Source organism: Dryobates pubescens, chromosome 20, assembly GCF_014839835.1.
Source record: "Dryobates pubescens isolate bDryPub1 chromosome 20, bDryPub1.pri, whole genome shotgun sequence".
Taxonomy (NCBI): domain Eukaryota; kingdom Metazoa; phylum Chordata; class Aves; order Piciformes; family Picidae; genus Dryobates; species Dryobates pubescens.
The window spans coordinates 16,637,488-16,655,887 of NC_071631.1; the positions used below are offsets into that span (position 1 = coordinate 16,637,488).

Sequence of the window (18,400 nt, forward strand, 5' to 3'; positions counted from 1 at the left end):
AACCGAGAATCTGAACATTCCCCTCCCACAGATGCCAAAGCAGTGCATTCGGATTTCCCCCCCTTCCCCGAGCCCCTCGAACCTCTTTTTTCTCCCTCCCAGCCCAAACTGTTTGTCAAACTGGGCACAAAGCCCCGAACGGGTTCGTTTGCTGCAAAACCACCTTGTTCAGACAGAAAGCGGCCAGGGCTGGGGCAGCAGCACCCCACCAGCATCCTCCACCGGGTTTGCTCCGGCAGCAGCGGCTTTGACTCGGTGCAGCTGTGTGCCACGGGGCCGCCAGCAGGTACCCGGCGCCGGTGTGTGCCTCAGAGCTGCCATCGGGCAGCCCGGCACCGGAGCTTCCCTTGGGAGCCTGGAGAGTCTAGTAAAGTCCCAATCGACAGCGAACCCCCCCGGGCAGGCTGGGAGGTGGCGGTGGCTGGGCGATGCTGGTGGTGAAGGAGCCGAGGATGAAACACGTGTTGAGCCGAACCAGAAAGTTCAGAGCAAAGGGGAACCTCCGTTCTTTGTGCGCTCTAGGTGGGTGGGTGGGTGGCATGCAAAAGGAGGCCAAAAAAAGCACATTTCCCTGCTGGTCTGAGTAAATGTTTAATCCTCGGCTTGGAGAAAAAGCAGCTCAAAAGTGCCTGTTTTTTTTTTTCCCTCAGCAAGTCTGAACCAGTCAGCCTGGTGCCTCCTCCCTCCGGCTCACACCCTCCCTCCCACCGCTCCGGAGGAATATCCCAGCCTGCTCCAAGGTGCAGCTGGGCACCCAGGGCAGGACGGAGCCCGCCTAGAGTGGTGCCCGTGCCCACCGGACCGGACCGGGCGAGGAGAAGGGCTGGGAAGTTCGCAGGGTCCCTTGCAGGCAGTGCGGGCTCCCGCTTGCCTGCGCTGCTCCGCTGGCTGAGGTGCCCGGGATGGGGTCCCCGCACTGGAAACGGCTCTGCCTTCTGCTCCTGGCGGCTCTCACATCCTCCTTGCTCCTCTACGGACACTACTACGCGACGGTGGAGTCCCCCACCAGCCAGAGGATCATAGCCAGGTGAGGGGGCCACGGGAAGGGCGGCGGGAGGCAGGGATGTGCAAACCCAGCGTGAGGTGACATGCCCCCCGATAGGGAGGGGGGGATTGGGGTGCCGGTGATGCAGGTTGCCTCAGCTGTGCCCCCGGTTGTTGGCTGGCTTGAGAAACGTGCCGGCAGCAGGCTCTGTCCGCCCCACAAAGTGTCCTGGGCACCGGCTCCTGCCCACGGAGCCCAGCTGAGCCCAGGGGTGCCCAGAGCAGGACCCCGGCGCCGTGGGGAGCTGCAGGGGGTCCCGCTTGAGTTCAGCCCATCACACTGCACAGAAACCGTTGCAGGGGCTCGGGAGGGCTGAGGGTGCTCTGGCCCCAGCAGGATCAAACGTCTGCGGGAGGCAGCCAGCCCCTCTGACAGCCCCCTGGGTCCCTGTTGGGTTGATTTAATACCGGAGCTGGCTGATTGTCGTGGGGGGAGGTTTGGCCCCCGTGGAGCTGCCGTGATCCCCCCATGACTGCCCTCAGCCCGCTCAGATCCCTGGGGCTCCCCACCACCCCTTGCAAACTCTCAGGAGCCGCAGCATTTCCCAAACTCCAGCAATTTGCATCACGCCGTTGCTGTGGAGAGAGGACCTGCTGCCTTGCCCTCATCCTCCACGCTCCCCAAGCCCCTTCCTGAGTGCCCCGGTGCCTGGGGGTGCTGGGGTCCCCCAGGGAGCCCCGGGGAGTGTGGCTGGGTGAGAGGGTGTGAAGAAGCCTGCACAGCCCTTGGCCTGCGTGGCCAGCACCATCGCCTCCTGTGAACACCAGCAGGAAGGTGCTGCGGGTGTCCATCTCCTCCACTCTGGGTGCTCCTGGGTGCCTTCAGTGTGACAGAGCCCAGCTGCCTGGGCGCTGCCCAGGAGTGCAGGATGTTGTGGGGACCAGAGCTGGTTCTGCACTAGGAGCTGAGTGCAGCCAGATTTGCACTGGGAGCTGCTGGGCTGCAGCTGGCTGGGCTGCCCTGGGCTCCAGCCACTCTCTCTTCTTCAGCTGGGAGCTGGAGGCTCTTGCCCACTTCTGTCCTGCCCGTGGCAGAGATGCCCTCTCCTGCTGGGCTTGTGGAGCAGAATTGTCCCCAGCAGCCTGAACAGAGGTGGCTGTTTGTACCCAGGCTGCACTGGGTGGTCAGTGGTGCCAGCAGCAGCCCATTCCACTTGGTAATCAGGACAGGTCATAGCTGGGGTGTGGAGCAGCTCTTCACAAAGAGTTTGATGTCCGTGAGAAGGGAAACTGGGGCCCATGAGGGCAGCAGGACATGCTCAAGGGCCACACTGGAGCTGGGTATGGGAACCAGATGCACTGTGGCACAGGGTTCATGGTCCACCCTGGGAGCAGGGTGCAGAGGAGACCTGTGTGATGGGAGCTGGGAGCCAGGAGCAGGTTCCTCCCAACTCATGACAGGCTGCAGGCAGCTCAGCCACTGCCTGGCCCTGCCCTAGTGCCAGTTGCCCACTGCAGAAGCAGCCCAGGCTCCTGCACTGTGATGGATGGGCCCAAGAGTCAGCTCATCCAGCCCCAGATTGGAGCCCAGGGCCAGGTGACCAGACCCCAAAGCTCTTCTGGACTTTTCCTCTTGGCTTTATTCCAGTCACTAAAGCTTGACCCCAGGCAGAGCAAGTCATGGTTTCTCCAGCTCCCTGTGTTTACACTCTGCCCTATGGTTGCTGCTTCTCCTGCCTGAACCTTGCACCCAGAGGAACTGCTGCTGCCTGGCCAAAGGACACATGGATGGGTCCAGGAGTGAATCTGGGACACTGCTGTCTCTCAGGGCTGAAGAGCCTGCCTGCTTCCTGCTCTGCCTGCACTGGTGCAGAAAGGAAGGCCAGGGATGCTCACTGCTCCTATGAGCAGTGTCTCCATGATGACATATGGGGGGATGAAGTGGGCTAGGAGGAAGCTGACCCCCCAAGATGATGCTGGCTGCTGCTGCCAACACCACCTCACCTGAGGGCAATGTCAGTTCCCCCTCCAGTTCAGCACAAAGCTGGTGGCAGTGGTGAGTGCCCTATGGAGAAAACTGAAATGCCCCGTGGCCACGGAACTGTGGTGACCCCAGAGGCCCTGGGGTTCTTCTGGGCACAGCCCCATCCCATTCCTTGCCCAGGCATCTCTCTGAAGGCCTGGCACTGCTCGTGGCTTCATTATTAGGGCAGATGGGACCACGGAGCTCAGCCCCTGGAGCTCAGCCCAGCCTCGCCGTGCCGCTCTGGCTCTGCGCCGGGGGAAGAAGCTCTCTGGAGCTCGGCCCTTCAGGAAGGGATGGAGCAAACACCTTCCCAGAGTGACTTCATGTTGCTTCTTCAGCTCCATCAACTGGCTGTGCGGGGCCCTGGGAGTGTTTGCTGAAGATAAGGAGGAGTGTGTGCTCACAAGCCTGGCACACAGAGTTATCTTCCGGAAGCGGAGGACCAGGGACGTCACATTTGTGACTGCCACGCACCCAGGCTGGGCTGGCTCAGCTGCCATGGCCAGTGCCCAGGACAGCCACCAGCCACTCCTTCCCCAGAGCCCCATTGTGAATTGGCTGGTCCTGGGGAAGGTTGTCATCTTCTGAGTCAACCAAGCATCACGAGGTGCTTCGCCACATCCTGGCGGGTGACGTCAAAGCCTTTGGCTTCCCAACAGGCTGCTGAGCTGCTGCTCGGTGGAGGGACTTGGCTGCCCCACACCCTCCCCGGCAGGGTTTGGGCAGCAGCCACAGCCAGGATGGCTGCTGGGATGCTGGGGAGCTGACTCCAGTACCTGCAGCTGGGAAGGGTGCAGGGAGGTGCTGACTCTGGGGTTGAGTTTGTCAGGTCAGCACAAGTCCTGCAGGAAGCCACGAGCAGGTGCCGTGCACCATGTCTGACCACGGGTGGAAGTGGGCCCCAGCTCCACTTCAATATAAGCAGGAGCCAACCTGCTGGGCTGCTTGTGCCCACCTCCCTGCAGCCCCCCCTGAGCACCACGCTGCCCTGGGTGCTCCCACAGCAGCCCTGGCAGCTCAGAAAGTGGCATAGCACCTCCCACTGCCAATGCCTGGATCTCTGCCTCGTCCTGCAGGCATTGGGATGAGCCAGGAAAGGGGAAGGGAAGGGTTTGTACCAAGATATTAGGAACAACTCCTTCCCCAAAAGGGTTGTCAAGTCCTGGAACAGGCTGCCCAGAGCAGTGGTGGAGTCCCAGTCCCTGGAGGGACTGAAAAGACATTGAGACATGGTGCTGTGGGACACAGTTTAGTGGTGGCTTAGCCATGCTGGGTTAACAGTAAAACCTGATGATCTTAGAGGTCTCTTCCTACCAAAACCATCCTATGAAGAAGCAGGAGTGGAACAGCTTGGATGGCTGGGGAGGGGCTGGGTGGGCAGGGATTTGTAGGGACGTGCAGCTGGGGCTCATGAGCCTGATGGGGAAGGGCTGTGGAGGCAGCAGGGCTCAGAGAGGCTGTTTGTATGTGGGTCCTGGGCAGCATGGACCTGTGTGAGGGTGATGACTTCTGGGGTTTGGCCAGACAAAAGGTGAGTGCCCAAGGTGGGGGCTTTGTGTGCAGGATGGGTTGCTGCTGCAGGAAGCTCAGTGCTTTGCAGGAGTTGGGTCTGGGTTTGGAGCAGGAAGGTTTCTTGGGATCATAGAATCATTGAGGTTGGAAAAGACTTCTAAGATCACCAAGTCCAACTGTCAAGAGTCCAGCAGTGCCTGGGCTGTGATTTGGGTGCTGGTAGCACTGATAATCTCCTCCTGCTGAGGCTTGTGGGCCGTGGATCTCCTGCATTGTGAGAGGGAGGAAGCACACAGGGCTGGGGCAGCTCGCTGAGGTGAGCTCTGTGGAGATCCCAAGGCAGTTCCCTGCAGATAAGCAGGCTCAGCATGAAGAGCTCTGCTTGTAGCTGCTGCCAGACGCTGGCATGGCTGGCCCTGGCTCAGCTCTGCTCTGCCCAGCTTGTGCTGCCCGTGCCTGGCAGGGCTGGGCTGACAGAGCAGCCACCACCATAACCAGCACAGCCTTTGGGTGGCCTGTCCCAGGTAGTGCCTCACTGTGCACAGACCCTGCTGGGGCAGTTCTGCTCCTGGCCATGAGCTGCAGGAACAGGTCAGCTTGCTCAGGCTGGGTTCATTCAGATGTTCCCAGTGATAACAGCAGGAAGATCCTGCAGGAAGCTGCAGTCCCAGCACCTCCCTAGGATCAGTTCCACCTTGGTGAACCATCCTGGAGCTTTGTCCTCTCTCCTTTCTTCCAGCTTGGGTGCTCCTGGGGTGAGCTGAGGGATGAGCTGGTGGTTGCAGGGACAGGTGGGAGCATCTCTGCACCCAATCTCTCTCCCAGCTGTGGGGCCAGCCCTGGTGTCAGCACTTCTGTATGCAACGGGTTGGCTCTTGCACGTGTTTGGAGGTCGGGCTGGGGCCATGGGGCAGGGCTAAAGTGGGACCCTGCCCCTGGGCTGGAGTGTGGCCGGTTTGGATGGTGGGGGCTCTTCAGGGCAGCAGCTCTTGCTGGAGAGCTGTTCTACCATGGGACACAGAGGCAAGATGCACTGTCTGGATTTACAGAGCCGCCTGGCAGTGCCAGCAGTGCTGACAGCCCTGGCAGGGGGGACGTCTTCACCCCCGGCATCTCCTGCACGGTGCTGGGATGTGTGAGGAAGGAGCTGGGGCTAGAGCCTGCTTAGTCCTGAGGCTCCATCCACGCCTGGGGGAGATGTTCCAGCCCCCGGGCAAAGCGCTGGGCTGTCTCCCCGTGTCGTGCTGTACCCCGAGGTGGCACGGAGATGGTTTTGGGTGGCAAATGGGTCTGGATTAGCTCCTGGGCAGGGCTGTGGGCAGTGCTGGTGTCGGCAGGGGCCGGGGCAGGGATGGAAACCTAATGCCGGTCGCGCCGGTGGGGGCCGGGGGGGAGGCAGAGCTCCGCTCCCCACCTGCCTCTACCTGTGCCGGGCTCCCGGGCAGAGAGGCCACAACAAGGGGGCCCTTGTCTCCTCCACAATGCCCTCCTTCTGGCCTGGGCACCTGCCGGCCGGGCTGGAGGCGGCGCCGGGGGGCTCTGAAGGGCCCTTCTGTGCGGGGATGAATGGGAGCCTGTTCCCCTCCGGTGGGCTCCCACCTCCTGCTTGCCAGGCTCCGACCCTGCCCACCCCCAGTCCCACACAGCCCCCTGGCAGGCTGGGTCTGCTCTATCTGGCCCCGTGGGGCTCAGGGCACCCTGAGATGGGAAACCTCTACCTCTGTCCCCGGCTGCTGAGCAAAGGATCAGACCATGTCCCAGCTGGCCCCGTGGCAGAGGGGAGGTCCTGCAGACCCCAAGAGCACCCAGATCCCAGTCACCTTTTGCTTCTCCAGTGTGGAAACTGCCCATGTCCTGCTGACCTGCCCAGCTTGTCCCAGCCCCATTCCCCTCGGGCTTGGGAAAGGTGGGGTGGTGGGCAAAGCCAAGGAGGTCACAGCAGGGTACCCCTCCAAGGTGGCAGGCTGAGCTGGGTGCAGTTTCTGGCACATGGGGGGGTCCTGGAGGTGGAAGCCAGCAGAAGCCAGCAGCTGCTTTCTGCGCAAGCCTCCAGCTGCAGCAGCACGTGGAAGGGAGGTGGGTGGAGGTGACACGGTCCTGCCCCAGGGCTCTCCCAGGTGAGGGGTGTCAGAGTGTGGGGGCTCAATGTCACCTCCCCAGCTGATGTCTCCCTGGCTTCTTCTCCCAGCCTGCTGCAGCCAGAGCCGCTGGTGCTGGCTCCGTCGGGGACGTGGCGCCGAGCTGGCAGCCGCAGGTGGGCTCTTGGAGGTGGCTTAGAGAGGTAAGAGGGGAAGATGTGCAGTGGTCCTGGCATGAGCTGGGATTCCCCTCCCCACCCTGCCCACTGCAGGGTTCACCAAGTGATGGATTTTTAGCTTTGCTATATGTTTCTCCCTTTCCAGGGGGAAGTTCTTCAGGCCTTCCTCTGAGCTGGAGGAGCCCAAGCCCAGCAGACAGCAGGTAACCCTTAGCACAGTGTGGTCAGTGCCCCCAGTGCCACTCCCTGCTGGCTTTTGTGGGTTGAAGGTCTGTGTGGAGAAGCTGAGGAAGAGCAGAGTGGTCTGGAAGGGGATTTTTTGTCCCTCCTCTGTCTACAGCGTGGGTCTCCCCAGGCCCCCTTGCTGTGGCTGCAGCACCTCCCTGAGCAATTCCCCAGTGTGAGGGTTGGAGCCAGCATCACCTGGTGCTCAATCTTTCATGGGGTTCATGCTCTCAGGTGACTCTAAGCCCTGGTGCTCCCAGCCCCAGGGAGCTGGATACTAAAGGGTGTTCTGGAATCCAAGGCATGGGGCTGCACCCTGCCTCGGTGACCCAGCAGAACATGTGATGGGCAAGGAGCATTTCTGTCCTTGGGTTTCTCATCTCCTTGGTGCCTACTGAGGGGTAGAGATGTCAGAGGGAAAGTAGGTTCTGGCTAGAGACTGAGCCAAGGTCTTTCTCCCCTCCAGTCCAGCACCTGCCTCAGCTCAGTGATGGCCAGAGCAAAGGCAGACCCCAAGTTTGGGGACATTTTCCGCTTCGACACTCCTGTGCTGATGTGGGACCAGCACTTCACCCCAGAGACCTGGGACAGGCTGAAGACACGACACGTCCCCTATGGCTGGCAGGGCTTGTCCCACGCAGGTATGGACCTGACCAGGGTGGGGGTGGCAGCAGATGGGGCAAGGAGGGGCAATGGGAGGGAGCAGGGCAGCTCGAGGGGTCTGGGGAGCCCAGCTGAAGGCATTGAAGACATGGGGCGGGCAGAGAAGCCCTTCAGAGCAGCCTGCAGGGACCTTGATCTCTTCCCACTCAGCCTGCCAGGGTGAAAGGGATGGATTTGCAAATGTCACTTGCTGCATCTTGTGACATTTCCCCTGAATAAAAGCTCCAGTGTGTGTGTGGTTATGAACTGGGGCTGCAGGAGCTCGGACAACCCAGGCCATTGTTGCAGACTGTTTCCCTTCCTACCCCAAACCCACTCCCTGCTCTGCCCAGCAGCTGCCTGCTTCAGTCCCTGGGCTGGGAGGTGCTGGGAGCAGCAGGGTCGAGCCAACCAGTGGCAGCTGCAAAGAGACATTGTCAGGAGGGGCCACGGCCAGCAGCGGCAGCGGCATCTATAGATCCATAGAATGGTTTGGGTTGGGAGGGACCTTCGAGATCATCTTATTCCAACCCCTTGCCATGCCTCCCAGCAGCCCAGATTGCTCAAGGCCTCATCCAACCTGGCCTTAAACATCTCCAGGGAGGGGGCATCCATGACATCTCTTAAGAAGAGCTGAAGTTTAATGACTCCAAAGAGACTCCCCACCAGAGCTGTTTAGGAGAGGGTAATTTTGTCTGCCCTGTGGATTAAACACCCAGAATCTACTGCAAGGCTGGAGCTGTCTGGATGTGTCTCCATGCCTTGCAGTGCCTCAGGTGGCCTCAGTTTGGAGGCTTAGGAAGATGGAGGGGCTGCATAGTGTTGCCCTGGGAGGTGGTTGAGGCTCCTTCCCAGGTGAGGCTTGATGAGGTCCTGGGCAGCCTGATCTAGTTGGGGATGCCCCTGCCGACTGCGGGGCGGTCGGACTGGATGAGCTTTGGAGGTCCCTTCTGGCCTGGACCATTCTATGGTGACAGCAGATGTGGGGGAGCAGGGGCTGGCTGTGGACCCACCTGTAGAGCCTCTCCTGGAGGATGAGGAGGGCGTGAGCCTTCCCCTGGGCGGCTGCTGGCTGCGCTGCCGCACCCTGGGGCCCAGGGGGCCGCGCGTCCTCCCGCTGACCGGTCCCACCCTGCTCTCTTGCAGCGGTGGGCAGCACCCTGCGGCTCCTCAACGCCTCTGCCAACAGGCAGCTCTTCGACAGGGGCAGCTTCCCCGGGGGCTGCGTGCGCTGCGCCGTGGTGGGCAACGGCGGCATCCTGAACGGCTCGCGGCAGGGCAGCGCCATCGACGCGCACGACCTGGTCTTCAGGTGCGGGCGGGTCTCCCGGGCAGGATGGGGCCCTGGGTGCTGGGAAGAGGCAGGCCAAGGGGTGGTGGGTTGAAATTTCCCTCCCCCCCTCTCCCCCCCCAACATCAGCTTTGCCAGAAGCAAAATGAAAGCTGTTATTTACAGGCAAACCCACAGCCTACAATGGAGTGCCATGAGCACCTACCAAACACCCAGCAGGCACAGTACTTACAGGGGTTTCCAGTTACCAAAGAGCACAAGGACACCCCCTGGCCAAAGACCAGGGGAAGCTACTAGCTTCTCCTTCCCTGCCTCCCCCCTACCCTCCTGTACAAAAGGGAGAGGAGAAAGGAGCAGAGAAAAGTTGCTGTTAGGCTTAACCAAACCAATGCAGCCAAGGGTCAAGCAGAAGCAAGTCAGCATCTCTCCAGAGCAGAGAAGGGAGAAGAGAAGAGAGAACTGTTTTGGTACACCCAACCTTATGGTAGATCTCTTCCCCAGTGGGATGGTTTAGAATTCTCTTTGTTCTCCTTTTCACACCCAGCAGTGATTTATTCACAGTGTTACTGCTTTTCTGCTCAAGGCCTGTGAAGGTTTTTAAAGGCATAGCCGAGAGCTCCCGGACTCAGGCGTGCATCCCCTGCTGTCTCTGCAGGCTCAACGGCGCCGTGATCAAGGGCTTCGAGGAGGACGTGGGGACCAAGATCTCCTTCTATGGCTTCACAGTGAACACCATGAAGAACTCCCTCATCGCCTACGAGGAGTATGGCTTCACCCAGGTGCCACAGGGCAAGGTGAGACACCCAGGGCTTGCTGAGCAGGTGTCCCCAGGCTGTCCTTTGAGGCTAGGTTTGCCCTCCAAACCTTCTCACCATCTCAAGGACCCTCACCTGCTGGCCTGGGTGGTGCCCCAAAGCCCCCCCAAGTTCCATGCCTGTGTCCCTGCTGCAGGACCTGAGGTATATCTTCATCCCCTCGGATATCCGTGACTACCTCATGCTGAAGTCAGCCATCCAGGGCAGAGCGGTCCCCGAGGGCTCGGACAAGGGTGACAAGTGAGTACACCTCAGGATGCCTCCAGCACCTTCAGTGATGCTCCAGAGGGAGCATGACTTGCCTGGCCTCACCCCACAGCTGTCCCTGGTGGGACAAAGCCCAGGTGGGACTTCCATGACGCAAATCCTGCCCTTCTCCTCACCCCGCTGCAGGCCACAGAAGTATTTTGGACCAGAGGCATCTGCAGAGAAGTTCAAGCTGCTGCATCCAGATTTCTTGCAGTACCTGACAACAAGGTGAGGATGCTGAGGATCACAGCTCCTGCTCTGCTCCAGGCTGGGCTCACACTGCCTACTTCCCATCGCTGGTCTCTCCAACAGGGAGCGAGTGGCTCCAGTGGCTGCCTAGCATCAGTCCCAGTCCTTCCCCAGGCACTGCTGTACCCTGCTCCCTGCAGAGCAGGCAAGGCAGAGGCACCTGTCCTCTGCCACTCCTGTTCACTGCAGCACAGCTCACTCCCCTCCCACACCTCATGGTGCTCACCCTGCCTCCCATTCCCCAAATCCCTCCTGGTGTGACATGGTGGGGGCTAGGGCCCAAAGGGCTTCGCTTTTCCTACTGGTGACGGGAGCAGGCACCTGGGGTGGGATGACTTCAAACAGCAGAGAGCTGCCTTTTGGCAGCCTGCAGCAAATGAGCTGAACCTTGAGGCCTTGAGCAAGCTGTCTGGTGGAAGGTGTCCCTGTCCACGGCAAGAAGGTTGGAACTAGATGATCTTTAAGGTCCTTCTAACCCAAGCCATTCCGTGACTCCATGAACCTTCGTGGCAGCCATCGGAGAATCCACAAGCTCTGGGCACTGGCAGCACTGGTGGGAGCAGGCTGGATGCTGGGTGTGGTGCTGGGGGCTAGGGTGCCCTTGCCAGCTGTGAGCCCACCCCAAGCAGCTGTGTCTGCTGGCAGGTTCCTGCGGTCAGAGCTGCTGGACATGCAGTATGGCTCTCTCTACATGCCCAGCACCGGCGCACTCATGCTGCTCACCGCCCTCCACACCTGCGACCAGGTGAGAGCCCACAGGGCCACCTCCCTCCTGGGGACAGGGACATGCCCCTGCTTTGGCTGCTTGGGACTTGTGACTAGCTGCTGTAAGGCTGCCTGGGAGGACTGGCGTGTCCTGGTGGTTGTCCTGCATGTACCACCCCTGTGCCTGGAGAGTGGTGCATGGAGCCCCCGAGGTGGAGACCTGACCCTGTCCTTTGCCTTCTGTCCCACCTCCCTCTCCACAGGTCAGTGCCTATGGGTTCATCACCTCCAACTACGAGGAGTTCTCAGACCACTACTATGAGACAGAGAAGAAGCCACTGGTGTTTTATGCCAACCATGACATGATGCTGGAGGCAGCGCTGTGGAGGAGTCTGCACCGGGCAGGGATCATGACCCTCTACCAGCGGTGAGGCCGGGCAGCCACCCATGGAGGCAAAGCCAAGGACTCCTCTGGCTCTTCTCTTTCCTGAAGGCCACTTTCCTCCTGAGGGCCCTCCTCATCCACCCAGCTAGCCCAAGGAGCAGACCCACCCCGCTGCAGCTGGTGGTGGGGTGATGGTAAGGGGCAAGCTGAAGCTGGCAGAGAAGCGTTGCACTTCCTCAGGGAGATCCGGCGATGTGTCGTGGCTCAGTGTGACTGGACATGAGCTTTGGGGCACCAAGAAGCACCAAGGCACGTGGCTGTGACCTCCCAGCTCCATGAATGAGCTGTGGGGCAGCTCCTGTGAAGCACAGGAGGGGCAAGGTGATGGCTGCAAGAGGATGTTGGAGACGTGTGGGTGCCTCTCTCTGGGCAATGCCCTTCACCTTGCCGGCACACTCCAGCTCAAATGCTCATCTCCTTGGTGGGGTGACAACAGGCATGATGGTCTTGGACTGCAGGCTAGATCAGCTAAGAGGAAGGTGGTGTGTTTGGAGAACACCTCCCTCCCAGACTGCAGAAAGGCTGAACTCCAGCCAGCTCTGGGTTCACACTGCTCTCCAGAACACCTCTCTCCATCAGCAAGAGCAGAGACAGTGGTGTGGCTGTGGCACACAGTGTGTCCTCTCCTCTTCCCCTTCCAAGGAAGGAGGAAAGCTTTTGAAAGCCATCAGCTAGTAGGGTTACTGCAGCTCAGCTGGGACATCAGAAAGGCAGCTGGGACATCAGAAAGGCAGCTGGCCTTGGAGCACACCAGCTAGGAGAGCTGGCCTGCAGCCCAGGTGTCTGGTCATGGGTTTGTGGAGTTTCTCTCGCCCAGGGACCATGTGGTGGCCTCCAAGTGTTTTGAGAGGACAGCAAGGGGGGGACCTGCTTGCTTGTTGTGTAAGTCCAAGTAATAATCACCAAAAAATACAAGGGAGGGGAAGGTCCTGAACCTTTCAACTATCCCACATAAGCCAGTGCTGCCAAGGACAAGCCCCTGGGGAAGCTCCTCCAGCTGGTGATGGTGTTGAGGGTTGGTACAGCACGGGAAAGCAAGCAGTGCAATAGGAGACACCTTCCCACTTTGTGTCATACCATAAATGTTGAAAGGTTGGTTGCTTTTATGCCTGTTTCTGTTTTCATGAACTGGGTGGTGGGTGAGAACCTTCAGTGGCCCACAGCAGGCGTGCTGTGGACTGGGGAACAGCCCCAGAGGCTGGGAGGGGAGTGGGGTAGAACCATAGAGACCATGCTGGATCCCTGGGAGCAGCTCAAGCACAGCCTTTTCCCCCTTGGGGTGCCAGCTGGGGAGGAACAATTTACTGCAGATGGCAAGAGAGATCCTGGCCAGGAGCCAGGCAGCCTCCAACCCCCCTCCAGCTCCCAACAGGCTGCTTTCACTCAGTTCACAGAAGCACTTCAGGTTAGGCTGTAAACCTGTTCAGATGTAATCTCTAGCTTGAAGCCCATCTTGTGTTCCCAGGTCTCAAATTAACTTTTGTTCACATCAGAGCCACCTCACAATGGCACCAAGGCAGCCTGTCAGGCCTGTTTTTTATTCACAAGCATTCAGCAAAAGGCTCTCTCATGACAAGAACAAGCTTGGTCCTCACGTCACCTGACCAAGAGCACCAAAACCTCCTCAAACCAGCTCTGGCCAAGCCTCACCACGGCTCCTGCAGGTGACCTTGACCACAGCAATCAGGGCTGCAGAGGTTTCAGTGCCACATCCTGCCAGGAATCCCACCCAGCCCATGGGCAGAGCTGTTTGTGCACACCAGGAGCCACTCACCCACCCTCTTTTCCCATCTTAAAAGGGAAGTTTTCCAGTGAAGGGTGTAGCCTGGCCCTGCAATTCATCACACAATACTTCAAGGGCCTTACCAGACAAGGAACCTGGTGGCTGGGCAGCTGCTGCTGCCTCTCCCTCCTTCTCCCTTATCTCTAAGCTTTCAAGCAGACCACAAGAAACACTTCTGTCCCCAGCCTGAGCTTAGCCACCAGCAGCTTTGTCACAGGTGCCAGGAATTCCTTCTCCTCACCTTTCAGCACCTGCTGGAGTCTCTGGGTACGAGGAAGGAGCAGGTTTTGCTGTGCAGGGTAAGCTGACATCTGCTGCCATTTCAGGAAGAGTTTTAACCCATTTCTGTTTAAACACATCATCTTTACAAAGAAACCCACCCCAAACCCCAGCTTCAACTCTGAGGATGTTCCATAGCTGATTTTATTCTGTTACAAGGCAGCAGGGACCCTGGACCCCCTCTTTCCTCCAGCCAGCTGTAGGTAGATCAGGTCCTAGTGGAAAAAAAGAGCAAAGCAACTGTCAGCTGAAACACTCCTGAGAAGTACTGAGTACAGGTCTCAGGGGACAGAAACTTGCCACTAGCAGCCAAATTCTCCTTGGCTTCCCTGGGAACTCACCCATGGTGTGGTTGCAGGAGGCCCTGAGCATGGTGGAGTCAGAAGTGCAGTGCAGGTGGTCCTTACACAGGGTTTCCAGTGGCAACACCCATTGCAGAACAGCCTTTCCCCTGCTGCATCTAGGGCTGGGAGACACCACAGAGCACTGCTGTAACCCTAGGAACACTTGCTCTGGAGGATGGAGTAGGGGACTGGAGCACTGCCTTATGAGGATGAGGGACCAGGGGCTTTTTAGTCTGGAAAAGACTGAGAGGGCATTTAACAAATGCTTATAAATATCTGAGGGCTGGGGGTCAGGAGGGAGGAGGGGACAGGCTCTGCTCACTTGCTCCCTGGGACAAGGAGCCATGGATGTAAGCTGCAGCACAGGAGGTTCCACCTCAACACAAGGGGGAACTTCTTTACTGTAAGGGTCACAGAGCACTGGAGCAGGCTGCCCAGAGGGGTTGTGGAGTCTCCTTCTCTGGAGACTTCCAAGGCCTGTCTGGATGTGTTCCTCTGTGACCTGGCCTAGGTTGTATGGTCCTGCTCTGACAGGGGGGTTGGACTCAATGGTCTCTTTGGGTCCCTTCCAACCCCTGAGATCCTGTGGAATTATTCCTGTCCCTCCCTCTTATCAAAGCACTCAGTATCTTTACTTTTCCTATTATCAAGCTGCCTCTTTACTTTCCCCCTCCCACCTCCTCCCTTATTCCCTGGAAGCCAAAAGCCCCAGGTGCTCTTCCCAGGGGCTGGTCCCACTTGACCACAGCTGTATTGACAGAGCCACCAGCCCACTGGCTCCAGTGCCCTTCCTTCCCCTTTCACATACTAACCTTAACTTCTGAAGTCCACTGCTGTCAAGCCTGCCAGGTCAGGCTGTCAGGGAACATTATTGATCTTCTGCAAACAAACAGAAATTCTGTTAAATAAAGCATGAAATCATTTAGCAGAATGCAGCTGTCAGCTCCCTCCAGACAAAGTGCTTTTCCACCCTGTGTGCTCAGTGACTGTACAGCCAGCCAGATAAAGCTGCATTTCTGAACTGCCCTTCACTGTTTGGATAGGAGACTTCAAGGCTCTTTGAGATCTAAACTCTGCTATGACAACAGCCAGCAGGGTTTACAGTCCCTGCACTGAGCCTGGCCAGAGCTGGCTGCTGCACAGCCTGTGTGCAGGGGACAGTGTCTATGCTGCAGGCCTATGTTGTGAGGCCAGCAAGACAGGGGAGGGATGTGGTGGCTTTTGGCCAGCTGGTGCCATTTGAGTCACCTGAGGGTAGGAGACATGCTCAGGGGACCTAGAGGAGCCTCAGCAGACATTGTTTCTCCCTCACAGTAGAGGTGTCAGACAGGGATAACAGCACATCACAGGCTCAGCTTCCCTCCTGCCCTTGGCTACAGAAGTGCCCAGGTTCTACAAACTCACACACAGCACCCACATGCTGATAGCATGTTCCTCCTACCACTAGGATTTTTCCTGGTGAGCATTGCCAGACCAGGCATTCTGCTCAGCAGAGGAGTCCTGCTGCCTACAGAGCTGACACATAATTAATACATTACCAGGCAGCAGCATGTAGTGCTGAGGCATTCCCTTACCAGCTTGAAGCCCAACTCAGCAGCTGCTCTCTGGCTAAAGCTGTCTCTGAGCTGCCCAGGATGCTGCAGGACCATTTCCTCCTGGATCAAGTTGCATTGAACACTGCTAGCCACAGCACTTTGAATAAAGATTTTCCTTCACTCCTGAAAAGAACAACACCACACAGAGCAAGGGTTAAAGACAGGAGGTTTTCTGTTCAGGGGCTGTCAATTTTTGCCTCATGCTGGGCACAGCAGAAACCTGCCCCTTGGAGACAAAGGAATATGGCTGACTGTGAGCTGTCTCAGAGCCAAGAAACTCTGGGAGGTGGATGCTATCTAAATCCTTGCTCAGAACCCCCCCTCCCTCAGGCTCTGAAATGTTGCTGGGTTTAGACCCTTTTTCAGCTGTTTCAAGCAGATATTCTCCTCCTCATCACACAGAACAGCCTAACCCAGCTCCCTACTTGCACACAATTTGCTCATCTAGGATGGAAATTGCCTATGGGTCCCACCTTGAGAAATGCATCCAAGCAGACCCAAGATAGGCACATCCCTTCTGGGGAAGGATTCTGCAGGGTCTGTCCTTTCTAAGGTGACCTTGTGGTGCACGTGAACTGCACCTCCCCACTCCCAGCCACCTGATGCAAGTTTGAGACTGTCCCAGTGCACCTCCAGGTAGGCCAACAGAACAATTCTTCTTTCACTAGGCCTATTCCTGTGACAAATACAGCTGTGAGATGAGCTGTGTCAAGTGTCTCCATAATGGGGTGTCATGCAATCCCTCCTATTTCTAATGCCTTCTACTCTTGCTCATCTTTGAGCAGGCTGACAAACAGGTGCTGTGCTGGGCAGCAACACCAGTCAAATCCCCATTGATTTGTGCTGCCTTTCAACCTCTGCTCCATGGCAGCCAAGGGCTGCACACTCAGGTAGCAGCTGCAACAAAGCTGCAGTCTTGATTGCCTTAATTACATTAATCAAGCCCTTGGGCTTTTATATCTCCTCTCAGAAGCCCCAGGGGCTCAGAGGGGTATCATCTGACACAACAAAACCAGCCCAGCAAGAGGAGACATGGAGGCTATGCCAGAAGGGATGCTGATGTCTCTCACCGTTGTGCACCTGGTGCAGCATTGCCACCACTCCAGCAAAGGAATCTGCTTCCCGGGCAGGTGAGTGTCCTACCCTTGCTTGGTACTGTGCGATGCTCTGAAATGGAGGAAGGGGACAGAGTTAGTTCGTGGAGCACTTCATTCTTGCACCTTTATGCTTTTAATGCTGAGCCTCAGAGTTATGCTTCCACACAGAAAAGATTCATTTCAGCCAGGGATAACTCTTATCATCACTAGCTCAGCTCCCAGGGCAGCCAAACCTCAACCACGAAGAGCCACGCTAAAAACTCCAGCCTGCGCCTGGCTCCGTGGTTAGTGTGTGCCCCTCACCCGGGCAGCAACGACATGGGTCGCGGGGTACCGCCGGCTCCACTGCCCTCTCTGCCTTGGGCAGTGCGGGCTCGGCCGCTGCCCCTCGGGGTGCTCCCAGGATGAACCCCAATGGTAGCAAGGCTCAGGCTCGGCTCAAGCAGCTGCTGCGGGAAATCTCCCCCACACGAGCTGCTGGGGAAGAATTAGCACCAGCGCAAGCTGCGAGCCGAGCGCTGCCCGCGGCGGGCCGCGATGCGGGGCCGGGGGTGCCCCGCACCCAGAGGGCCGGCGCGGCCATGCGCCCGTCCACCACGGCGGCAGGCACGGCTAGATCCCCGCAAGCGAGGCATCACCGCACCTCTACGGACAGCCGCGGCAGAGCGCAAGAGTGTCCCGCTCCTCCTCCCGCTACCTCTAGGTCCCCGGGGGCCGCCGTGCCGGCGGATGGAGAGCGATGGCGACCCGTCCTACTCACCGCCAGCCTCGCAGCCGCCATGCCGCCCCGGAGCGCCGGCAGAAAGAGGCAGGGCCGGGGACGCTGGTCCCGGCAAGCACCGCGGGGGCTGATGGGAGGCGCAGTTCCGGCGGCAGCCGCTGGTGTCGCTGCTCCGCGCAGGCAGAGCTTGGCGCTGGGAGCTGCGCCTCTGGGGCGGCGCTGAGCGGGGCTCCGGCTCCGGCTGCTGGGTGGGGGAATAGAAGACGTGGGAGTGTGGAATGTAGCGCTGGGGTGAGGAGTGACCCCCTCCGCTGCAGCTCTCACCTCAGCTGCCGATGGCATCATGAGCTCAGAGCTGGGCTTGGGCTGTGTGCGATCACAGAATCACAGCTGCGTTTAGTTTGGGAAAGACCTGCTAGGATCACTACAAGAAAGGCATTTTGGTGCTAGAATGGGTCCAGAGAAGGGCAACAGAGCTGGTGAGGGGTCTGGAGAACAGGTGTGGTGAAACTGGGGTGGTTTAGCCTGGAGAAGAGGAGGCTGAGCGGGGACCTTCTGGCTCTGCAGGTGGGAGCCAGGTGGATGTTGGTCTCTTCTCCCAAGAGACAAGCAATAGGACAAGAAGAAATGGCCTCAAGTTGCACAAGGGGAGGTTTAAATTGAATGATAGAGGGAACTTCTTCACTGAAAAGAGTCATCAAACACTGGAATAGGCTGCCTGGGGAGGTGGTTGAATCCTCATTCCTGGAGGTGTTTAAAAGACACAGAGATGTGGTGCTGAGGAGCATGATTTAGCACCAGACATTCTTCATCTGCCTGGTCTTACCAGGGAGACACTCATGGTTGTACTGCTTCAGAGGGCTGAAGAAGGGCTCATGTAGGAAGGGACACTCTTCAAAAAGATTAATTAGCTGGAGACTGGGGATTAGTCAGAGATTGGTTACTAAATGTATTCTGTGCTCTGCATATGTGATGCTTCCAGTGATGGTCCTTGGCTGTTCAAAACTGCCATGAGATCTACAGGATCCTGTTGAGCTTATGAACAACACCAAAGCAAACCAAGCCACCCATGGGAGGAAAAGTAGCTTATATCCAGTATCCACTGTCTTGCCCCAGAGCTTTATCCACCCTGGTGATGGAAAGCTACAGTGACTGCAAATGGAAAGGAGGCAAACCTGAGT

The 18,400-nt window shown here is 58.3% G+C and overlaps 1 protein-coding gene and 1 non-coding gene across 2 annotated transcripts; one reads left to right on the top strand and one right to left on the bottom strand.

Moving 5' to 3' along the window:
- The first annotated feature begins 420 nt into the window (after positions 1-420).
- On the top strand, positions 421-11,512 carry ST6GALNAC2 (ST6 N-acetylgalactosaminide alpha-2,6-sialyltransferase 2). Its single transcript, XM_054171042.1, has 11 exons — positions 421-522; positions 651-1,027; positions 6,711-6,803; positions 6,925-6,982; positions 7,471-7,645; positions 8,793-8,958; positions 9,593-9,731; positions 9,889-9,992; positions 10,146-10,229; positions 10,896-10,995; positions 11,219-11,512. Exons 2-11 carry the CDS (start codon positions 903-905, stop codon positions 11,384-11,386), a joined length of 1,212 nt encoding a protein of 403 aa, XP_054027017.1. The 5' UTR covers positions 421-522; positions 651-902; the 3' UTR covers positions 11,387-11,512.
- A 5,125-nt stretch (positions 11,513-16,637) lies between these two features.
- Positions 16,638-16,713, bottom strand: LOC128898253 (small nucleolar RNA R38). The gene has a single exon (XR_008462774.1). It is a non-coding gene; the product is annotated as a small nucleolar RNA R38 (small nucleolar RNA).
- Between the last annotated feature and the right edge of the window lie 1,687 nt (positions 16,714-18,400).